The sequence below is a fragment of the Saccoglossus kowalevskii genome, chromosome 10, assembly GCF_978046115.1.
Source record: "Saccoglossus kowalevskii chromosome 10, keSacKowa6.1, whole genome shotgun sequence".
NCBI lineage: Eukaryota > Metazoa > Hemichordata > Enteropneusta > Harrimaniidae > Saccoglossus > Saccoglossus kowalevskii.
The window spans coordinates 15322485-15348923 of NC_140650.1; the positions used below are offsets into that span (position 1 = coordinate 15322485).

General features: G+C 39.4%; 1 protein-coding gene across 1 annotated transcript; it reads left to right on the forward strand.

Annotated features, from left to right (window-relative positions):
• The first annotated feature begins 5948 nt into the window (after positions 1-5948).
• LOC100369814 (small integral membrane protein 8-like) lies at positions 5949-7550 on the forward strand. Its single transcript, XM_002734343.4, has 2 exons — positions 5949-6227; positions 7207-7550. The coding sequence occupies exons 1-2, from the start codon at positions 6090-6092 to the stop codon at positions 7360-7362; spliced, it is 294 nt and encodes a 97-aa protein (XP_002734389.1). The 5' UTR covers positions 5949-6089; the 3' UTR covers positions 7363-7550.
• The last annotated feature ends 18889 nt before the right edge of the window (positions 7551-26439 follow it).

Below are 26439 nucleotides of genomic sequence, written 5' to 3' on the forward strand. Positions count from 1 at the left end.
TGGTATACAATATTGAAATACGATTTTTAACACAAAACATTTCTCCGACGAAGATGACCATTGTGTTCTTTTAATCATAAAGCATTGAATTCCGGAATGAGTATGGTCATTACTCTCATGTCATACATGTGTCAAAGAGCGGTAGTCGTTGTACGTGTTTGAAATGTATTTAATTTTATACGCGTTATGTACGCCGATATGACAGTTAGTTGTATGAGTCCTATAATGAACGGAACGCGGTACGACTCTGAGTCTTTATTTTGGTATTTGCTACTATGTTGGTACCCGCGGTAGAGAGCGAACTGCCACACAAGAAAAATAGCACAGTCACCAACACTTAATGAAAAATCGAAACAAACACGATGAATAAAAAAGATATGTATAAATATGCAGGGCTGAGAAATGTCAATAATTGTTAGTACTTGGTTTTTTTTCCAAAAAATATTATCGGCAATCGGCAGCCAACTACTAAATGCTCAAATATAACAACAAAATGAATGTATACGGAGTACACTACTTACTTCACCTTTCTGTCAATGTATTGTTATGATATTTATAGTTTTGTTGGGCTTTTGAGATGTTTTTGTCTCTAACGTTTTGTTAGAGACGAAATTATAATGCGTGCTAATAGCAAGGATAAAAACGTGTTTTGGGGAGTGCCTATACACGAAGTACCGTGTTAACAAATGTGTAATGAAATCACGTTCTGACAGAAAGAAATCCAATGTGAGTAATCACGTCTAGCTAAATACAGATACCAGCTAACCAATTCAAATTACAATTGTATTCATTACAACACTTGCAAAATTGATGTTTCTTTTTATTATTTCTGACTCCAAAGTCAATTTCAATTGTACATCATGATGGAAGCGAGGTTTTTGGGTTTTCGTGGTGCAAAGGATATGCAAAAAGTGCATTTACAATTTTGTAGATACACACTAAAACTTTTTTATACATTAAAACTCAGTTTATAAACTAAAACCTAGTTTATATACTTCTAATGCTATTCAGGGTATGGGGCCTAGGTACACCATAAAAATCCCAAATGTTTAAGCGCAACATTGAATATTGGTTGCTTGAATATCGGTCAAAATGAACATGGTCTTTAATGCTACAAATTCCAATATGGTAAATCAGATTTGATGGGCGACATGCGTTTTTATATGGCATGGGACGTATAGTTATCGCGAGGGATTGGAAAAAAAAAGTATTTGCAAATCGTTTTGAAATATTCTCGAGATATGGTCAGCAGAATTAAATATCATAAACTAAATTATTATGAATTATTTAAGATAAGTATTATCACGTAGTTGCGTAAGCAATTTAGAGGGTTTAACATTATTGTCTGTGCTATGTAATTTTAGAATTTGAATATTAAAAAAGGTAGAACACAAAACACTCATACGGACCACGGAAGTATAAAGTGTGTCCACACATATTAGAAAATAAATTCCGCTTTTTGTTATGTTGTCAGCTTTATGTAGAATTATAGATTTGATGGACAGATAAATAAATATATCCATCTTATTTTGCACAAGTACATATAAAACTGATTCGCTGTGCAATCTAGCTTATTTGTTTTTCGTTTTGAACAAAGGTCAAATACTACGCCAGTTCTTGTACAAAGGTATATATGTTGTGTTCTTTGGTGAATTTTGTAGCGTCGATCTCCAGTTTTCTTTTAATGAAGATTATATTTTTGCATGCTTACTGTAAAATACTTCATTTTAGCTGGAATTAATTTTCGCTAAAAACACTTTCTGGGTGTTTTGTATGGAATTTATTTTCACAGATTTTTGACAAGTTGAATGTAAAATATAGGAAAAGGGTATATTCGCTGGATTTTATTTTAACTGAATCATTCCTTCAGCGAAAAAAATATATGAAAAAAAAAATATAAATAAATATATAAATATATAAATATAAATAAATAAAAATTATAAATATATAAATAGATATATGTTGATCTGCAATATAACAATTATTTCAACTGGAACTAAACTAATACTTCATTACCAACAAACAACTAAAGTAAAATTTAAACAAACGTAACAAATGTGTAACATGAACAATACAATAGTAAAATGTGATTGTAATCAGTCAAGACATGTCAATAGGTCCACAACTTCAGTTGTTAATACAAATTGTCTGACAATATTCAACATTTTGTGATCCGGTGTAAAAAACGTCATGATGCCATGGCCTTACACGCATGTACCAAGTTTGAACAATATCTATTCATGTATGTTTATTATCAAGGTCAAGAATGACAGAATGTATACATGTATAGAACGTCAAAGCATGTTAAAGACATGGCTCTGATTACAGTATTCATTGAAACCATAGTCAGCTGATTGTAAGGCCGTCACTGATTGGCTGCTCAGCTAGAATGACGATTTTTGGTTTCAAATACCCCAGGAAAGTGTTCTATGTTCTTCGTGTTATTAGGTGTTCGTATTCAAGGGTTTTTTTCACACAATAACGACGAATTCGACCGAATTTTGTTATCGGTTGGCTTAATATTACCCCAGTGGATCGTATTTCTGTGAAAGATTGGTATTTTTGTCCTGATTTATAGGAATCTGAAAAACGCGTTTCACAACTTGTCTCTTATTTAGTTTTACGCTGCATTCAAGATGGCGGCCTCCGTATAGTAAATATCGTATATATTTTATTATCACGCGTGCGCCAGCTGACTGTGATTGAAACAACGTAATTTAGTTGGCAATTTTGAATCCGATCTGAAAACAAACATAATTACTTATATCATATCCAGGTTTCACGATACATGTATGTGCAATGTTTGAACGAAATCTACCAATTCATCAAGACCAAGAACTGTTTCCCACAATCGAATGACAGAAATGTCAAGATATCACTTGGGACATCATTTATTAATATTGCCGCCAGTAAATCCGATCTGAAGAAGATGTGCATCGAAGTGTTACCATAATGCCATCATGTACTCACATTGGGTTTACACGACGTTGCAGTATTATTTAGGATCAACAACTTGCATGTTTAAAGTACACATTATAAACATATATTACAGAAATTTTATAAATAGTATGTTTACAAATTGTATTCAGTAGTGTCAATTTCACAATGCTTTAACCGTGAGACACAGACCTGTTAATCACGAGGCGTTAACTCAGCTGACTGATTTGATGAATAAAGCTGGACTGTCTGTAATGAACTAATGTGTATTACTTTCAAGTTGGGTCGAACCTAGTACCTCTACGTGTGAGGGATATCTGCACACTCGCCGGAGTCCCTCTACGGTTTACACCTCTTTCGTAACAAAGTTATTACTAGTATTATGTTCAACATATACTACAAGTTGAAAAAAAAAATCCATACATACACAACCGAGTTCAAGAATTGCAATTTTAAGCATGAAAATTGTCGCCATTTGACCACCTTAAATCAAATAGTTAAACAAAACAATGGTATGTACATATGTTTCTCAAAATGTATGTTCTAAGTTTGAAGCTCGAATGTGATTTGCCAACGCATGACCAAGACACAAGCTGGAATGTATAGACGAACACATGCAAATAATGCCAATTAAAAAGCTGAACACAGTTAAATTAGTATTCAAATTAGAAATGATCATCCACAAATTAATTATCAGATATCAATCAATGCAATTGAGAAAACAGATGCAGAAGGATTTGATGGAAGTATTAAAACTGATTATTATGTAAATTAACGTAATTATCATGCATGAATTTGTACCAAAACATAATAAGGTATAATAGCATTTGGTACGTGATAAATATGCCGAGCTGTCTATGGTCTCACAAAGAAAATCATCTATTAAATGAGCAAATCTTCAAGTTCATCATTGACACATGTATTCTTAATTTTATTTTATAATGAGTGTATAACATGAGCAAAAAAAAAAAAACAAAAAAAAAACAGTACTAATAACTTTCTAGTAGGACACTCGTTCTGATGTAGTATGATGATGAGGCAATAATTTATGGACAATTTCATACACTGTTATATATATATATATACACAAATGTGCATCTTTCAGTTTTAGTGACGCTAGTAAATCAACCGAGTATATGCAAATAGAGTGCAAAGTTGTGGATTAGTGGTACAAAGAGTGAAACTAGATTGCAAAGTAGAGAAGTACTGGTGCAAAGTACGAAACAAGAAAGCAAGGTAGTGGAACAGTGGTGCAAAGTGTGTAACTAGAGTGCAAAGTGGTAGAATATTGGGGCAAAGGGTGAAATTAAAGTGCAAGGTAGTGGAATAGTGGTGCAAAATGTGCATTAAAGTGAAAAGTAGTGGACTAATGGTGCAAAGTGCAAAACTAGAATGCAAAGTAGTGGGTTAGTGGTGCAAAGTGCGTAACAAGAGTGCAAAGTGTAAAAATAGAGAGAAAAGTTGTGGAATAGTGGTGCAAAGTGCATAACAAGAGTGCAAAGTGTAAAAATAGAGAGAAAAGTTGTGGAATAGTGGTGCAAAGTGGTAGAGTACTGGTGCAAAGTGTGAGATTAGGCTGCAAGGTAGTAGAGAATCAAAATCACAAAATCAAAGTAAAATAATAAAATAAAAAGTCATTAATAACAAAAGTAATAAAAAATAAAATTGAAATTAGTTTATAGCCAAAATAATTAAAGCCCGTACACTACATCAGATTTTAATCAGATTGCACTATTCCACTACTTTGCACTCTACTTACGCACTTTCCACCACTATTCCACTACATTGCTCTCTAGTTTAACACTTTGCATCACTATTACAATACGTTGTACTTTACAACTCTATTCCACTACCTTGCACTCTAATCTCACACTTTGCACCAATATTATACGACTTTGCACCCTGCTTTCGCACTTTACACCACTATTCCACAACTTTCCATTCTTTTTTCGCACTTTGCACTCTAGTTACGTTATAATATGGTAAATGCACTACATGACATACTATTTTACGACGTACAATTGCTGTGGCTTTCCATATCCAGCAATCGGAAGGTGGCAAATCGGGATATTGTCTAATCAAATTTGATTTTTTCAGCGAACCACGAGTCTCTTGCAAATTATTATGTTCATTGTCCGATGTGTCAACACTCACACACAAAATAAACCTGTCATTTTGAATGAGCCCTCCCCCGTCGAATCTAGTTCGAATTATTGCACATGAAATGCGACTTCACTAATAAAATAAAAACTTTACTCATAAAATTAAAATTCCAAACATGAAATAAATAAAAAAATACGATTTTTGAAAATAAATCTGGAATCTGAAAATAAATGTTTTTTTTTTTATTAAAAACTGTAAGGAAGCGGTGTTGTATGGACTGTCGTACTATTAGTAGTATCCCGGATTACAGTAAGGAGTTATAATAGTGGTTGATTTGCGGTGTACTCATCTAGGGGAAAAAACTGCGCATGCGTTGTATAGCGATACTAAGTTGCACGGACTCGTCGGCCGGAGACGTAGGGTAAGGTTACATATATACTTTTAACTCGCACGACGTCTTCTCGGTCAGAGATCAGTTGAAGAGACGGTGTGATTGGCTTAGATGATTGTCAATTAGAACATCATTAACATAATTACCCGTTGAAAAATCGATGCAGAATAAACCAGTCGGGGTGATTTCACAGTTACAGGGGATTTCGCGCTAACACCTCCATTTCGCGAATTTTTGTATTTTATTTGAACTATAAAAATAAATTAATCGCGCCGACTGCGCCAGTCTAGATCGGGCTATGTATACTAGATATCAACACTACTTTGAATGCTATCAGAAGTACCTTTCAGTTTGATATCATTTATACCACGGCCATAACTTGTTTTATTTACCGGCTCGAAAGGAAGCAGGCCGAAACGTCCAGCTACTAATTAGATGTAATCAGATGCGCCCGGGTGCATCTCATATCGTGTATGTATCCCACAGTTCATAGCATGCTTATTTTGAAAACCGCCATCTTGTGTGGATATACGTACAGTCAGCGTGACCACGACGACCACTTGATACAATCACAAGGTATATGATCACCTGTTTGGATATGTGGATGTGTACCTCAACGTTAGGTATAGCACTTTGAATATCGATCACGGTTAACAACATGTCCAAAAAGGACATCAACACGAAAGGATCGGCAAACAAAACATCCCAGCGAACACCGGCTCCGGGCGATGGCATCAGGGGAGTCAGAACAACTTCCCTTTTCAAGGCTGTGAATTTTGAGCTCTTTGTGAAACCAGTAAGTGTCCTTATTTGTTTCGACACAGTTTACTATCGTACTTTGTGTCATTCGTCTATCATAAAGTTGACAAATAATGAAGGAAAGGCAAAACTAGTTGCGAATTTTGACCATTTCGAACAGCGCCCTCAGTCGATTATTCGTTCAAATGTTTTTGTTTTAGTATCGCAACTTTCAGACTACCGCCCTGGACTACCGGTACATGTATATGATATGATAGGGCTGCACGATTCCACACTGCGTTACGCAGGGACAGCTTTAATACTGATGTTCAGAAATGATATCGTATGTAAGCAGCATATGTGGGGCATACAAACAGTCTGCCTCCATTTAGGTAATCCCTGTTATTTGCCTTTCAACGAGAAGGAATTGTAACATTATTGGTATGACTCAACTTATTGTGGTTAATGAGTTATAGCTACATTATATTTCAGTTAGCATAAGCTAACAAAGAATGGAAAAAATGGAAATTACATAAAAATGAATAAAATAATAAATAGTGCTGTGTTTGCAAAAAAAAGAAGGTGTGATAAAAAAATGTGTTCTTTATGTAGTTTAATAAATTTATATTAATATTCATGAGCTTACAATTTGCATATCACATGACCTGATGTAAGTGCACAATCAAACACATCTACTCTCCATCTCAATGTGAAAAGTTGAACAATAACAGTACAAATTAAAAAAATAACGAAGTGGACAGCAGCTAAATGTCACACAAATTTTAGTGTTCATATGCAAAAATTTACAGCCTTGCCTCCATGACCTGACTCATGATTGGTTAAACAAAAATAGAAATTATTGTCACCTAACTTATCACGTTCGTGAGCTTGTTTTATACATAATTGCAAACCATGTCACAAAATACAATTTCTTGGTCTTATTGAAGATTTGTCCTTTGTATTATTGGTCTTGTGTTATACTGACATGTACTATGCATAAAATGGAGTTTACCGATATTTTTTTTTTTCTGTTTCAGAATAAGGTTGTGATGATATTTGGTGTGGTGGCCATTACCTGTTGTGTCTCCTATATTGCCTATATGAATGCTACGGCTGAAAACAGGAAAATGTATGAAGCTTATAATGTTGATGGAACAACAGTGACGAAGTATAAAAAATCCAAATGGGATTAAGATTAAATCTTGCAGAAAAAAACACACATTATTGCTACTGTGAATTGACTACTGTCATTGAAACCTTAAAATTTAACCACAGATTCAGGAAAGTTTGATTCAAATGAGCTTTTTTTTTAACATGAACAGAAACCTGTAATCACTGTGGCTACCATATTTCTTCTATTAAAAGCTCATTTTCAATAAAATCAGTGCTACTGTATTTGCTCTATTAGCACTGCACACACTCACATATATGATAGAGGTGTGTCTAAGGTTAAAATAAGTCGTATTTCAATAATTTAGCATTTAAAATAATGCAATTATGTGCACTTCTATAAGAGATGCGTTTGTAATTGAACAATTAGCATATATCTGCAGTGCGGGTATAGCAGTGTTCCACCCAGGATACAAACAGTGTGGTGAATACGCAATACTGCAATGGGAGATAGCTATGCTTGTCTGACACCACCACGCTCAAAATCGTTATCTCTATGATTGATTTTCGTACATTTACTTGTGATTTTCACAGCTATTGTTCTATGTTCGCTGTTTTTTGAAGCCATAACTTAAGCAGAAGTCAGAAGGCAGCTAAGTTTATTTGGGCATGCATCATACTTTCTGTAAGTTGTAGTCTATTTACGTAATGCACTGGTAAAAATAAGCAGGTTTATGAGAACCATGTAAAACATCACAAATTCAAGCAGTCTATACAGTACATTACTGATCACACCACAACCAATGTCTGATTTAAAAACCAAAATCGTTTGAAGAAATGCCGATTCCAATGTTGAAAATAAAAATTTTGATGACAGTACTAGATAAAGACATGAATGAAATAAAAAAACAAATCATTGCAGGCTCTACAAAAACCAAGAAACTCAATGTAAAAAAATTCAACTTGCTTTTCATCATGACTTGTAACTTTTTGGCCTACATGTACCTTATTCACAGACTGCAGCCTATCTGTCGATGAAGTGAAGTACTGCATTCTGGGTAGCTCCTTATTGATTGAGGCAACACAAAAGGCTGCCATGGTTGTTTATGCTCATTGTAATGTTCAGTTTCCACTACAGCCAGGGATATTTTTTACAGTTCAGTTGTTATTGTTGTCAATTAACCAAAAATCATCCATTACATATTTTGTTATGATTTATTGATTTTCTTGTTTTATGATTTAATAACTCTGTTCCTTGTTTTGGACAATAGTCTATGAAATTACCAGTAGTGGCTTCCGACAATTGTGCTTTGAAAATAACTAATTTCTTGGACATGTATTGACAAATTGTGTGCAGGGCAGATGTAAGGATGTTTGGATGGAGGAGTGGGTACCTATACAATCATTTCATTCCCCGTTGCTTTTTTTGGATATGCATGAATTAGTAACTACCATTGGTACATATTTGACATGATTATGGAATGTACCATAGTCAGAAACATATGCACTAATATTCGCAAGAGGTATTTATATTCAGAGCAACTATTTTATGTAAAATATATTGTTTGTTTACATGAACTTCATGCAGTGCGTGTTTGGATTTCATGTAAATAAACTGTATTTTGAACTTGTTGTGTACGTCAATTTGAGTCCCATATCTAACAGGATTTGGTGTGACGATCACCGTCCTTTAATATACGACTACTGACTCAAGTCACTGACTTCATAACAAATTGTGCTATTTCCAGCCTACAGGCGACTTCAACAGATCACCCTCTATATATAAATGATTATATTGTTACACTTCATTCGGTTCATATGGCGTTTATTATAAGTTCAACGAGACTCTATTCACAGCATGTCCATTGTGTATATAGTTGGCGTTCATGTTAGTTATACTGCCCTCAACGGTATCTGTTAATTATACACTGTTACAGTGGTGCAACAGAGTTTATGTCTGGACGTAATCTGAATGGAGCCAAGCACAATGTCATGGCATAACTCACAACATTGTTACACTCAACTGTCAATAAATAAATCATTACATGGATTTTTAATTCACCAAATGCACACGTGTCCGATTGTCTGTAAAAGCTCGATCACAACGGTTATATTCTAATCTCAATATAAAATCAACCTGACAAAAGTTTACAAGATTGTATCTACGGCAGTTATATTTATAAGTTTAAACCCACTCCAATTAAATCATACAATTATCTGATAGTTAAGTATCCCTACTCTATTTAGCCTGACATGATCACCGATAGCTATTGCGCCCTCTCCAATGATCTCTACTAATTTGTGTCCAAGTGAATCCGTCGGCGAGGGCGCAATAACTATCGGTGATCATGTCAGGCGAGGTTACCATTAAGGTTGGATGATTGCAAAAATGCTTATATAATGAGGTTATGGCTAACATTTTGCAGGGAGTAGCCATAATATTTTTATAACAGTATGCATATCAAATTCTTGATATGAACTGTGTCCCGGAACTGTGTATAGCTTGACACAACTCACACTGGTTGAAGGGAGACACAACGCGTATAAAATACAGTGTTTATTTACATGAAATTAGAACACGCGCTTGCGCGACGACCACCGTGCTTTAATCATTCAATAATCATTCCATAACTGCTTCTTTGATGGAAAGCAAAAGGATATATTTGTACAGCACAAATGTGACGGAATTTAAAGTCTTCCTTGCAATGATATATTCCTCTTAATTATTATTTGTGATTTTTTCTGACACCCCATTATTTGTATATCTTGACAAAAAACATAACAAGCCAAGTAAAAAAATGTGGTTCCTTCATTTCAAAAATAGCATGAGAAAAGATTTTTTTTTTTAAATTTTGAATAAAGTCTTATTCAAATTCTGGCACAATTTTGTAATGTGTTTTCAAATATTGCCAAAAAAAACATTTTAGGGTCGGGCAGTGAAACCCTTCTATTAGTTGGACCATTTATGCCAAAACAAAAATGAACAAGTCATTGTCAATTTATTATAGACGTGAGATATTTATCCATGGAACACCTCAACTGGATAATATAAAAGACAATGTAGCAAAATTGTTGTCATCACTCTTCAATAATCAATAAAAAGAAACAGTACTGCGACAGCCTCAACGGCAACTACTGAGTTTGCCAGGTTTTTATTCACATTACTAAGGGAATGCCACACAAGCAGAAAAGCTAAAAATTCGACAGGCACATACAAATTCCAGGTTGATACCCTGCTGTAAATTTGTGTCTAAACATGTTCTTATACTAGTAGATGCATATTGCAGCAATTTTCTCTTTTTTAATTTTAATTTTTGTCCAGTAATGTCTACAATCTAATTCTCGTAAGTTGTTTTTACACTAACAATAACACTCCAACTAACAGTACTGTAAAATCTGTATTAGCAACCTGTATTAATGGTACAATGCAACAGAGGGGATGTGGCTTCCATTAGAGCATCTACACATATGAGAAATTGTGAATGTTTGGTTCTCAATTGTTCAAAAAGAATGGGTGCGACTTTTATTAGGAATGCGGTTTCTAATACAGATTTTACGGTAACTAACTTTTCTGCAAAAAATAATGTTCCCATTATACAATAAATTAAATTCATAAGATGAATGTGAATGAACATTTTACAGAACAGTGGGGATAAACATCTGATGTGAAACTTGCTTACGTGTTGAACTGTGATAGTCAAATCTGTAACAGATTACAGTGTTACTTGTAATAATTGCGACAAACTTAATATTGGTTCTACGTCGATCTGAGAAGGTTTTGCTGAAGATTTATGATATAGTATTATTATTGCCTAAACAGATGATTGTATAGCTACACACACGTGTTATAGTTTACAATGTGTCTAGCTCGCTGTCGGAGAGCCTCAGACACACAATTTACAAAACACTAACACCATTTAATAAAATACACATCATTTTGAATACATACACAATTGTTTAAAACACACACCAATATAAAACACACACAACATTTTTGAATACATACATTAGGTTTGAACACAGAATAAAAACAATCACTTCTTTTTAAAATAAACTTTTCAAACTATTATAAAAACATTAAAACACACCATTAAAAAGCATAGTCATGTTATTTTTTAAAAAAACATGCACCATATTAAAACGCACACCATGTAAAACAATATACATGTAGTTTTGAAACATATGTAATGATAACAGAACGCCATGGCGAGACATTTTTGTTGATATATTCATTCATTCCTTCATCCATATGTGCTTTTATAGACTTTTGCAATCTTTTCTTGAGTAATACAAGCAGCAATACTTCCTGCTACAGCTGCAATTCTAACAGCTTTTCCAGCCATAGCAACTTTATCAGTCACAGCAGCTGTTCCAACAGCACTTTTTCCAGCCACAACAGTCTTTCCTGCCACAACAGCCTTTCCTGCCACAACAGTCTTTCCTGCCACAACAGTCTTTCCTGCCACAACAGTCTTTCCTGCAACAACAGTCTTTCCTGCCACAGCAGCCTTTCCTGCCACAACAGTCTTTCCTGCCACAGCAGCCTTTCCTGCCACAGCAGCTTTTCCAGCAACGGCAGCTTTTCCAGCCACAGCAGCCTTTCCTGCCACAGCAGCCTTTCCTGCCACAGCAGCCTTTCCTGCCACAACAGTCTTTCCTGCCACAGCAGCCTTTCCTGCCACAGCAGCCTTTCCTGCCACAACAGCCTTTCCTGCCACAGCAGCCTTTCCTGCCACAGCAGCCTTTCCAGCCACAGCAGCCTTTCCTGCCAAAGCAGCTTTTCCAGCAACGGCAGCTTTTCCAGCCACAGCAGCCTTTCCTGCCACAGCAGCCTTTCCAGCCACAGCAGCCTTTCCTGCCAAAGCAGCTTTTCCAGCAACGGCAGCTTTTCCAGCCACAGCAGCCTTTCCAGCCACAGCAGCCTTTCCTGCCACAGCAGCCTTTCCAGCCACAGCAGCTTTTCCAGCAACAGCAGCTTTTCCAGCCACAGCAGCTTTTCCAGCCACAGCAGCCTTTCCTGCCACAGCAGCCTTTCCTGCCACGGCAGCTTTTCCAGCAACGGCAGCTTTTCCAGCCACAGCAGCTTTTCCAGCCACAGCAGCTTTTCCAGCAACGGCAGCTTTTCCAGCCACAGCAGCTTTTCCAGCCACAGCAGCTTTTCCAGCTACGGCACCTTTTCCAGCAACTGCACCTTTTCCAACTAGAGCACATTTTCCAGCACTTCCCAGCTTGATCCAGGAAAGTATTTTAGGTGCTGCATAATAGCAACCAGTACCAATGCAAACAACCGCAACAACAGCAACAGCAGAGCCAATGACAATTTGTGTGGTGCTCCAACCCTGCAAAAAATTTATTGTAAAAATGTTAAATGGTTTAATAGTTCAATAGTTCAGATGAACGAGGACAGTGTCTTTTTAAAATATTTTCATACACTACCACAGGCAATTTACCGGTGCGATTCCATTACTTATTGAAACAATGTTAAAACACATGCTTGCGACATTCACCAATTAATTGAAGGAATGTAATGCAATACACTGTCCAACACCAACGCAACCCAACCCAACCAGCGGTATTCATCAACGTATAGTTTACACTGTCGTATAAATTCATTAAATCGCACTTCAGGACTTAGTAGAGGTTTTCAGGAAGTAAAATTACATGTTTTGTTTACCATTTTCACCAGAATATGCATTTTTGCAATCAGTATACATCGCAGAAGCATGTTTGGTTTGAGATTAGAGTTGCCCTTCTCTTAGATGGATTACACCTACAATGCTGTTGTCCCCGAACTTCCTCGGTGCGTGGCGAACATGCTATTCACTGCACTGTCATCCATATCTACCACACCTACAATGGAGTTGATTCCCAATCCTCTCTGGTGCAAGACGAACATGCTACTCACTGCACCATCACCCATATATACCACAGCTACAATGGTATTGATCCCGAACCTCCGTGAGGAGAGCTAAAGACGCTATTCGCTGCACCGTCGCCCATATATACCACATCTACAATGGAATTGATCCCTGAAACTCTGGGGTGTGAGGCGGACCGCCTACTCACTGTACCATCCCCCATGTATACCAAACACACAATGGAATTGATCCCTGAACCTCCGTGGGACGAGGCGAAGACACTACTCACTGCACCATTGCCCATATATACCACACCTATAGTAGGATGAATATGTGTAGCATATTTATTTTACTTACTTTGCTTACTTCAGTAGCATCTTGTACGCTTTCCTGTAAATGAGACATAAACATGTATAAAAACATAAACTACTCCACTTTATTGTTGCGCTGATTAATATAACAGGTGTTAGCTTTTTGACACGTTCGAATGTATCTAATGTGGAAAAAATATCTAGAGGATAAGCAAGTTTAATACACTAACAGGGCAGTATTTGGATACGCTACCTACTGTAACATCGTCCATATATACCACACCTACAATGAAGTTCATCCTTGAATCTCCCTGTGGCAAGCCAAAAATGCTAATCACTGCACTGTCGCCCATATATAACACACCAGCAATAGAGTTGAACCCCGAACCTCCCTGGTGCAGTGTGAATACATTACTCACTGCACCATCGGCATATATACCACAGCTACAATGGAGTTGATCCTGAACCTCCCTGGTGCGAGGCGAACACGCTACTCACTGCACCATCGCCCATATATACCACACCTATAATGGAGTTGATTTCCAAATCTGGTGCGAGGCGAACACACTACTCGCTGCACCATCGCCCATATATACCACATCTACAATGAAGTTTATCCTCGAGCCTTCCTGCGGCAAGGCAAAAATGCTAATCACTGCACTGTCGTCCATATATAACACACCAGCAATGCAGTTGATCCCCGAACCTTCCTGGTGCAGTGTGAATACATTACTGACTGCACCATCGGCATATATACCACAGCTACAATGGAATTGATCCTGAACCTCCCTGGTGCGAGGCGAACATGCAACTCACTGCACCATCGCCCATATATACCACACCTACAATGGAATTGATCCTCAAACCTCCTTGGTGCGAGGCAAATATGTTACTACTGCACCATCGCCATATATACCACAGCTACAATGGAATTGATCCTGAACCTCCCTGGTGCGAGGCGAACACGCGACTCACTGCACCATCGCCCATATATACCACACCTACAATGGAATTGTTTCTCAAACCTCCTTGGTGCGAGGCAAATATGTTACTACTGCACCATCGCCATATATACCACAGCAACAATGGAATTGATCCCCAAACCTCCCTGGTGCGAGACTAACATGCTACTCACTGCACCGTGTTGATCCCCGAACTTCCATGGTGCAAGACGAACATGCTATTCACTGCACCGTCGCCCATTTATACAACACCTACAATGGTGTTGATCCCCGAACTTCCATGGTGCAAGACGAACATGGTATTCACTGCACCATCGCCCATATATACCACACCTAAAATGGAGTTGATTCCCACATCTCTCTGGCGCGAGGCGAACATGCTACTCACTGTACCATTGCAAATATATACCACACCATACCTACAATGGAGTTGATTCCTGATATTTCATGGTGCAAGGCAAACATGCTACTCTCTGCACAATCGTCCATAAATAGCACATTTGCAAGGGTGTTGATCCCCGAACTTCCATGTGCAAGACGAACATGCTACTCACTGCACCATCGCCAATATATACCATAACTACCTACAATGGAGTTGATCCCTGATCTTTCATGGTGCAAGGCAAACATGCTACTCACTGCACCATCGCCCATATATACCACACCTATAATGGAGTTGATTTCCAAATCTCTCTGGTGCGAGGCGAAAACACTACTCGCTGCACCGTCGCCCATATATACCACATCTACAATGAAGTTTATCCTCGAGCCTTCCTGCGGCAAGGCAAAAATGCTAATCACTGCACTGTCGCCCATATATAACGCACCAGCAATGGAGTTGATCCCCGAAACTTCCTGGTGCAGTGTGAATACATTACTCACTGCACCATCGCCATATATACCACAGCAACAATGGAATTAATCGTGAACCTCCCTGGTGCGAGGCGAACACGCTCCTCACTGCACCATCGCCCATATATACCACACCTACAATGGAATTGATCCTCAAAACTTCTTGGTGCGAGGCAAACATGTTACTACTGCACCACCGCCATATATACCACAGCAACAATGGAATTGATCCCCAAACCTCCCTGGTGCGAGGCAAACACGCTACTCACTGCACCTTTGCCCATATACCACACCTACAATGGAATTGATCGCTGAACCTATCTGATGCGAGGCGAACATGTCACTCACTGCACCGTGTTGATCCCCAAACTTCCATGGTGCAAGGCGAAAATGCTATTCACTGCACCGTCGCCCATTTATTCAACACCTACAATGGTGTTGAGCCCAGAACTTCCATGGTGCAAGGCGAACATGGTATTCGCTGCACCATCGTCCATATATACCACACCTATAATGCAGTTGATTACCACATCTCTCTGGTGCGAGGCAAACATGCTACTCACTGCACCATCGCAAATATATACCACATCTACAATGGAATTGATCCTTGAAACTCTGGGGTGTGAGGCGGACAGGCTACTCACTGTACCATCCCGCTAGACAGGTGCAGTCGGGCGATTATTTTGTTTTTGTAGTTTGGTGTTAGTGCGGAATCCCCTGTAACTGCGAAATCACCCTGACTGGTTTATTCCAGATGGCCCCCCTATCGGCACTGCAGGAACCTGTTGATTTTTCAATGGGTAATTATGTTAATGAGCGTTCTAATTGACAATCATCTAAGCCAATCACAACGTTTCTTCAACTGACCTCTGACCGAGAAGACGTCGGCCGATAAATTTGTAGCAGCCATTTTTTTAATTTTACGACTAGTACAAGTCACTTTTTACACATTGTGATGAATAAGAAACGACGACTACGACAAACTCGTATTTCAACGTGCCGACATGTTGGGTCTGCAGTGTGAACTTTAGCATGTTGACCTCATTATGCACATATTTCCGCGCCCACTAACTTTAATATTTGCATCATGAATATTTAATAGCAATGAATTTCCTGCAGTCGGGTTGATTTCGCGCTAACACCTCCATTTCGCGTTTTTTTCAAACTACAAAAACAAATTAATCGTCGCAACTGCGCCAGTCTACAATCCCCCATGTATACCAAACACACAATGGAATTGATTCCCGAACCTCCGTGGAGTGAGACGAATATGCTACTCATGCACCGTCACTTATATATACCACACCTACAATGGAGTTGATCTCTGAACCTTCCTGGTGTGAGTCAAAGACACTACTCACTGCACCGTTGCCCATATGTACCACACCTACAGTAAGATAAATATGTGTAGCATATTTATTTTACTTACTTTGCTTGCTTCAGGAGCATCTTCTACAATTTCCTGTAAACGACAGAAAAATGCATAAAAACATAAACTACTCTGCTCTATTTTTGTGATTTTTAATATATCAGGTGTAAGGATTTTTTGACACAGTGTTCGGATGTTTCTCATGTGGAAAAAATATACAGAGGATGAAAAGCAAGTTTAATACACTGACAAGGCAGTATTTTGATAGGCTACCTACTGCAACATCGTCCAAATATACCACACCTAAAATGGAGTTGATCCCCGTACCTCTCTTGTGCGTGGCGAACATGCTACTCACTGCACCATCGCCCATATATACCACAGCTGCAATGGTATTGATCCCAGAACCACCATGGGGCGAGGTAAAGACGCTACACGCTGCACCGTCGCCCTTATATACCACATCTACAATGGAATTGATCCCTGAAACTCTGGGGTGTGAGGCAAAGACGCTACTCACTGCACCGTTGCCCATATATACCACACCTATAGTAGGATGAATATGTGTAGCATATTTGTTTTACTTACATTGCTTACTTCAGTAGCATCTTGTATGCTTTCCTGTAAATGAGACATAAACATGTATAAAAACATAAACTAACTCCACTCTATTGTTGCGCTGATTAATATAACAGGTGTAAGCTTTTTTGACACGTTGTTCGGATGTATCTAATGTGGGAAAACTATCTAGAGGACGAAAAGCAAGTTTAATACTCTAACAAGGCAGTATTTGGATACGCTACCTACTGCAACATTGCCCATATGTACCACACCTACAATGCAGTAGATCCATGTACCTCTCTTGTGCATGGCGAGCATGCTACTCAGTGCATCGTCGCCAATATATACCACATTTACAATAGAATTGATCCCCAAACCTATCTGATGCGAGGCAAACATGCTACTCACTGCACCGTGTTGATCCCCGAACTTCCATGGTGCAATGCGAACATGCTATTCATTGCACCGTCGCCCATTTATACAACATGTACAATGGTGTTGAGCCCTAAACTTCCATGGTGCAAGGCCAACATGGTATTCGCTGCACCATCGCTAATATATACCACAACTACCTACAATGGAGTTGATCCCTGATCTTCCATGGTGCAAGACAAACATGCTACTCACTGCATTATCGTCCATATATACCACGCATATAATGGAGTTGATTCCCAAATCTCTCTGGTGCGACGTGAACACGCTATTCGCTGCACCGTCGCCCATATATCCCACATCTACAATGGAATTGATCCCTGAAACTCTGGGGTGTGAGGCGGACATGCTACTCACTGTACCATCCCCCTAGACTGGTGCAGTCGCTCAATTATTTTGTTTTTGTAGTTTAAATAAAAAAAAATCGTGAAATGGAGGTGTTAGCGCGGAATCCCCTGTAACTGCGAAATCACCCCGACTGGTTTATTCTGGGTGGCCCCCTATCGGCACTGCAGGAACGGGTAATTATGTTAATGATTGTTCTAATTGACAATCATCTAAGCCAATCACAACGTTTCTTCAACTGACCTCTGACCGAGAAGACGTCGGCTGATTGTAGCAGCCGTTTTTTTTCAATTCTACGACTAGTGCGAGTCATGTTTTTACACATTGTGATGAATTAGAAACAACGACTACGACAAACTCGAATTTCCACGTGCTGTCATGTTGGGTCTACAGTGTGACCTTTAGCATGTTGACCTCATTATGCACATATTTTCGCGCCCACCTAATTATAATATTTGCATCATGAATATTTAATAGCAATGAATTTCCTGCAGAATAAACCAGTCAGGGTGATTTCGCGCTAACACCTCCATTCGCGTTTTTTTTTCAAACTACAAAAACAAATTAATCGTCCCAACTGCGCCAGTCTACCATCCCCCATGTATACCAAACACACAATGGAATTGATTCCCGAACCTCCGTGGAGCGAGACGAATATGCTACTCATGCACCGTCACTTATATATACCACACCTACAATGGAGTTGATCTCTGAACCTTCCTGGTGTGAGTCAAAGACACTACTCACTGCACCGTTGCCCATATGTACCACACCTACAGTAAGATAAATATGTGTAGCATATTTATTATACTTACTTTGCTTGCTTCAGGAGCATCTTCTACAATTTCCTGTAAACGACATAAAAATGCATAAAAACATAAACTACTCTGCTCTATTTTTGTGATTTTTAATATATCAGATGTAAGGATTTTTTGACACATTGTTCGGATGTTTCTCATGTGGAAAAAATATACAGAGGATGAAAAGCAAGTTTAATACACTGACAAGGCAGTATTTTGATAGGCTACCTACTGCAACATCGTCCAAATATACCACACCTAAAATGGAGTTGATCCCCGTACCTCTCTTGTGCGTGGCGAACATGCTACTCACTGCACCATCGCCCATATATACCACAGCTGCAATGGTATTGATCCCAGAACCTCCATGGGGCGAGGTAAAGACGCTACACGCTGCACCGTCGCCCTTATATACCACATCTATAATGGAATTGATCCCTGAAACTCTGGGGTGTGAGGCAAAGACGCTACTCACTGCACCGTTGCCCATATATACCACACCTATAGTAGGATGAATATGTGTAGCATATTTGTTTTACTTACATTGCTTACTTCAGTAGCATCTTGTATGCTTTCCTGTAAATGAGACATAAACATGTATAAAAACATAAACTAACTCCACTCTATTGTTGCGCTGATTAATATAACAGGTGTAAGCTTTTTTGACACGTTGTTCGGATGTATCTAATGTGGGAAAACTATCTAGAGGACGAAAAGCAAGTTTAATACTCTAACAAGGCAGTATTTGGATACGCTACCTACTGCAACATTGCCCATATGTACCACACCTACAATGCAGTAGATCCATGTACCTCTCTTGTGCATGGCGAGCATGCTACTCAGTGCATCGTCGCCAATATATACCACATTTACAATAGAATTGATCCCCAAACCTATCTGATGCGAGGCAAACATGCTACTCACTGCACCGTGTTGATCCCCGAACTTCCATGGTGCAATGCGAACATGCTATTCATTGCACCGTCGCCCATTTATACAACATGTACAATGGTGTTGAGCCCTAAACTTCCATGGTGCAAGGCCAACATGGTATTCGCTGCACCATCGCTAATATATACCACAACTACCTACAATGGAGTTGATCCCTGATCTTCCATGGTGCAAGACAAACATGCTACTCACTGCATTATCGTCCATATATACCACGCATATAATGGAGTTGATTCCCAAATCTCTCTGGTGCGACGTGAACACGCTATTCGCTGCACCGTCGCCCATATATCCCACATCTACAATGGAATTGATCCCTGAAACTCTGGGGTGTGAGGCGGACATGCTACTCACTGTACCATCCCCCTAGACTGGTGCAGTCGCTCAATTATTTTGTTTTTGTAGTTTAAATAAAAAAAAATCGTGAAATGGAGGTGTTAGCGCGGAATCCCCTGTAACTGCGAAATCACCCCGACTGGTTTATTCTGGGTGGCCCCCTATCGGCACTGCAGGAACGGGTAATTATGTTAATGATTGTTCTAATTGACAATCATCTAAGCCAATCACAACGTTTCTTCAACTGACCTCTGACCGAGAAGACGTCGGCTGATTGTAGCAGCCGTTTTTTTTTTCAATTCTACGACTAGTGCGAGTCATGTTTTTACACATTGTGATGAATTAGAAACAACGACTACGACAAACTCGAATTTCCACGTGCTGTCATGTTGGGTCTACAGTGTGACCTTTAGCATGTTGACCTCATTATGCACATATTTTCGCGCCCACCTAATTATAATATTTGCATCATGAATATTTAATAGCAATGAATTTCCTGCAGAATAAACCAGTCAGGGTGATTTCGCGCTAACACCTCCATTCGCGTTTTTTTTTCAAACTACAAAAACAAATTAATCGTCCCAACTGCGCCAGTCTACCATCCCCCATGTATACCAAACACACAATGGAATTGATTCCCGAACCTCCGTGGAGCGAGACGAATATGCTACTCATGCACCGTCACTTATATATACCACACCTACAATGGAGTTGATCTCTGAACCTTCCTGGTGTGAGTCAACGACACTACTCACTGCACCGTTGCCCATATGTACCACACCTACAGTAAGATAAATATGTGTAGCATATTTATTATACTTACTTTGCTTGCTTCAGGAGCATCTTCTACAATTTCCTGTAAACGACATAAAAATGCATAAAAACATAAACTACTCTGCTCTATTTTTGTGATTTTTAATATATCAGGTGTAAGGATTTTTTGACACATTGTTCGGATGTTTCTCATGTGGAAAAAATATACAGAGGATGAAAAGCAAGTTTAATACACTGACAAGGCAGTATTTTGATAGGCTACCTACTGCAACATCGTCCAAATATACCACACCTAAAATGGAGTTGATCCCCGTACCTCTCTTGTGCGTGGCGAACATGCTACTCACTGCACCATCGCCCATATATACCACAGCTGCAATGGTATTGATCCCAGAACCTCCATGGGGCGAGGTAAAGACGCTACACGCTGCACCGTCGCCCTTATATACCACATCTACAATGGAATTGATCCCTGAAACTCTGGGGTGTGAGGCAAAGACGCTACTCACTGCACCGTTGCCCATATATACCACACCTATAGTAGGATGAATATGTGTAGCATATTTGTTTTACTTACATTGCTTACTTCAGTAGCATCTTGTATGCTTTCCTGTAAATGAGACATAAACATGTATAAAAACATAAACTAACTCCACTCTATTGTTGCGCTGATTAATATAACAGGTGTAAGCTTTTTTGACACGTTGTTCGGATGTATCTAATGTGGGAAAACTATCTAGAGGACGAAAAGCAAGTTTAATACTCTAACAAGGCAGTATTTGGATACGCTACCTACTGCAACATTGCCCATATGTACCACACCTACAATGCAGTAGATCCATGTACCTCTCTTGTGCATGGCGAGCATGCTACTCAGTGCATCGTCGCCAATATATACCACATTTACAATAGAATTGATCCCCAAACCTATCTGATGCGAGGCAAACATGCTACTCACTGCACCGTGTTGATCCCCGAACTTCCATGGTGCAATGCGAACATGCTATTCATTGCACCGTCGCCCATTTATACAACATGTACAATGGTGTTGAGCCCTAAACTTCCATGGTGCAAGGCCAACATGGTATTCGCTGCACCATCGCTAATATATACCACAACTACCTACAATGGAGTTGATCCCTGATCTTCCATGGTGCAAGACAAACATGCTACTCACTGCATTATCGTCCATATATACCACGCATATAATGGAGTTGATTCCCAAATCTCTCTGGTGCGACGTGAACACGCTATTCGCTGCACCGTCGCCCATATATCCCACATCTACAATGGAATTGATCCCTGAAACTCTGGGGTGTGAGGCGGACATGCTACTCACTGTACCATCCCCCTAGACTGGTGCAGTCGCTCAATTATTTTGTTTTTGTAGTTTAAATAAAAAAAAATCGTGAAATGGAGGTGTTAGCGCGGAATCCCCTGTAACTGCGAAATCACCCCGACTGGTTTATTCTGGGTGGCCCCCTATCGGCACTGCAGGAACGGGTAATTATGTTAATGATTGTTCTAATTGACAATCATCTAAGCCAATCACAACGTTTCTTCAACTGACCTCTGACCGAGAAGACGTCGGCTGATTGTAGCAGCCGTTTTTTTTTCAATTCTACGACTAGTGCGAGTCATGTTTTTACACATTGTGATGAATTAGAAACAACGACTACGACAAACTCGAATTTCCACGTGCTGTCATGTTGGGTCTACAGTGTGACCTTTAGCATGTTGACCTCATTATGCACATATTTTCGCGCCCACCTAATTATAATATTTGCATCATGAATATTTAATAGCAATGAATTTCCTGCAGAATAAACCAGTCAGGGTGATTTCGCGCTAACACCTCCATTCGCGTTTTTTTTTCAAACTACAAAAACAAATTAATCGTCCCAACTGCGCCAGTCTACCATCCCCCATGTATACCAAACACACAATGGAATTGATTCCCGAACCTCCGTGGAGCGAGACGAATATGCTACTCATGCACCGTCACTTATATATACCACACCTACAATGGAGTTGATCTCTGAACCTTCCTGGTGTGAGTCAAAGACACTACTCACTGCACCGTTGCCCATATGTACCACACCTACAGTAAGATAAATATGTGTAGCATATTTATTATACTTACTTTGCTTGCTTCAGGAGCATCTTCTACAATTTCCTGTAAACGACATAAAAATGCATAAAAACATAAACTACTCTGCTCTATTTTTGTGATTTTTAATATATCAGATGTAAGGATTTTTTGACACATTGTTCGGATGTTTCTCATGTGGAAAAAATATACAGAGGATGAAAAGCAAGTTTAATACACTGACAAGGCAGTATTTTGATAGGCTACCTACTGCAACATCGTCCAAATATACCACACCTAAAATGGAGTTGATCCCCGTACCTCTCTTGTGCGTGGCGAACATGCTACTCACTGCACCATCGCCCATATATACCACAGCTGCAATGGTATTGATCCCAGAACCTCCATGGGGCGAGGTAAAGACGCTACACGCTGCACCGTCGCCCTTATATACCACATCTATAATGGAATTGATCCCTGAAACTCTGGGGTGTGAGGCAAAGACGCTACTCACTGCACCGTTGCCCATATATACCACACCTATAGTAGGATGAATATGTGTAGCATATTTGTTTTACTTACATTGCTTACTTCAGTAGCATCTTGTATGCTTTCCTGTAAATGAGACATAAACATGTATAAAAACATAAACTAACTCCACTCTATTGTTGCGCTGATTAATATAACAGGTGTAAGCTTTTTTGACACGTTGTTCGGATGTATCTAATGTGGGAAAACTATCTAGAGGACGAAAAGCAAGTTTAATACTCTAACAAGGCAGTATTTGGATACGCTACCTACTGCAACATTGCCCATATGTACCACACCTACAATGCAGTAGATCCATGTACCTCTCTTGTGCATGGCGAGCATGCTACTCAGTGCATCGTCGCCAATATATACCACATTTACAATAGAATTGATCCCCAAACCTATCTGATGCGAGGCAAACATGCTACTCACTGCACCGTGTTGATCCCCGAACTTCCATGGTGCAATGCGAACATGCTATTCATTGCACCGTCGCCCATTTATACAACATGTACAATGGTGTTGAGCCCTAAACTTCCATGGTGCAAGGCCAACATGGTATTCGCTGCACCATCGCTAATATATACCACAACTACCTACAATGGAGTTGATCCCTGATCTTCCATGGTGCAAGACAAACATGCTACTCACTGCATTATCGTCCATATATACCACGCATATAATGGAGTTGATTCCCAAATCTCTCTGGTGCGACGTGAACACGCTATTCGCTGCACCGTCGCCCATATATCCCACATCTACAATGGAATTGATCCCTGAAACTCTGGGGTGTGAGGCGGACATGCTACTCACTGTACCATCCCCCTAGACTGGTGCAGTCGCTCAATTATTTTGTTTTTGTAGTTTAAATAAAAAAAAATCGTGAAATGGAGGTGTTAGCGCGGAATCCCCTGTAACTGCGAAATCACCCCGACTGGTTTATTCTGGGTGGCCCCCTATCGGCACTGCAGGAACGGGTAATTATGTTAATGATTGTTCTAATTGACAATCATCTAAGCCAATCACAACGTTTCTTCAACTGACCTCTGACCGAGAAGACGTCGGCTGATTGTAGCAGCCGTTTTTTTTTTCAATTCTACGACTAGTGCGAGTCATGTTTTTACACATTGTGATGAATTAGAAACAACGACTACGACAAACTCGAATTTCCACGTGCTGTCATGTTGGGTCTACAGTGTGACCTTTAGCATGTTGACCTCATTATGCACATATTTTCGCGCCCACCTAATTATAATATTTGCATCATGAATATTTAATAGCAATGAATTTCCTGCAGAATAAACCAGTCAGGGTGATTTCGCGCTAACACCTCCATTCGCGTTTTTTTTTCAAACTACAAAAACAAATTAATCGTCCCAACTGCGCCAGTCTACCATCCCCCATGTATACCAAACACACAATGGAATTGATTCCCGAACCTCCGTGGAGCGAGACGAATATGCTACTCATGCACCGTCACTTATATATACCACACCTACAATGGAGTTGATCTCTGAACCTTCCTGGTGTGAGTCAACGACACTACTCACTGCACCGTTGCCCATATGTACCACACCTACAGTAAGATAAATATGTGTAGCATATTTATTATACTTACTTTGCTTGCTTCAGGAGCATCTTCTACAATTTCCTGTAAACGACATAAAAATGCATAAAAACATAAACTACTCTGCTCTATTTTTGTGATTTTTAATATATCAGGTGTAAGGATTTTTTGACACATTGTTCGGATGTTTCTCATGTGGAAAAAATATACAGAGGATGAAAAGCAAGTTTAATACACTGACAAGGCAGTATTTTGATAGGCTACCTACTGCAACATCGTCCAAATATACCACACCTAAAATGGAGTTGATCCCCGTACCTCTCTTGTGCGTGGCGAACATGCTACTCACTGCACCATCGCCCATATATACCACAGCTGCAATGGTATTGATCCCAGAACCTCCATGGGGCGAGGTAAAGACGCTACACGCTGCACCGTCGCCCTTATATACCACATCTACAATGGAATTGATCCCTGAAACTCTGGGGTGTGAGGCAAAGACGCTACTCACTGCACCGTTGCCCATATATACCACACCTATAGTAGGATGAATATGTGTAGCATATTTGTTTTACTTACATTGCTTACTTCAGTAGCATCTTGTATGCTTTCCTGTAAATGAGACATAAACATGTATAAAAACATAAACTAACTCCACTCTATTGTTGCGCTGATTAATATAACAGGTGTAAGCTTTTTTGACACGTTGTTCGGATGTATCTAATGTGGGAAAACTATCTAGAGGACGAAAAGCAAGTTTAATACTCTAACAAGGCAGTATTTGGATACGCTACCTACTGCAACATTGCCCATATGTACCACACCTACAATGCAGTAGATCCATGTACCTCTCTTGTGCATGGCGAGCATGCTACTCAGTGCATCGTCGCCAATATATACCACATTTACAATAGAATTGATCCCCAAACCTATCTGATGCGAGGCAAACATGCTACTCACTGCACCGTGTTGATCCCCGAACTTCCATGGTGCAATGCGAACATGCTATTCATTGCACCGTCGCCCATTTATACAACATGTACAATGGTGTTGAGCCCTAAACTTCCATGGTGCAAGGCCAACATGGTATTCGCTGCACCATCGCTAATATATACCACAACTACCTACAATGGAGTTGATCCCTGATCTTCCATGGTGCAAGACAAACATGCTACTCACTGCATTATCGTCCATATATACCACGCATATAATGGAGTTGATTCCCAAATCTCTCTGGTGCGACGTGAACACGCTATTCGCTGCACCGTCGCCCATATATCCCACATCTACAATGGAATTGATCCCTGAAACTCTGGGGTGTGAGGCGGACATGCTACTCACTGTACCATCCCCCTAGACTGGTGCAGTCGCTCAATTATTTTGTTTTTGTAGTTTAAATAAAAAAAAATCGTGAAATGGAGG

Bases quoted from the DNA above. Each gene is read 5' to 3' on its own strand.
- LOC100369814 (XM_002734343.4), top strand. From the start codon at position 6,090: ATGTCCAAAAAGGACATCAACACGAAAGGATCGGCAAACAAAACATCC. The intron at 6,228-7,206 runs GTAAGTGTCCTT...TTTCTGTTTCAG, and splicing joins TTGAGCTCTTTGTGAAACCA to AATAAGGTTGTGATGATATT.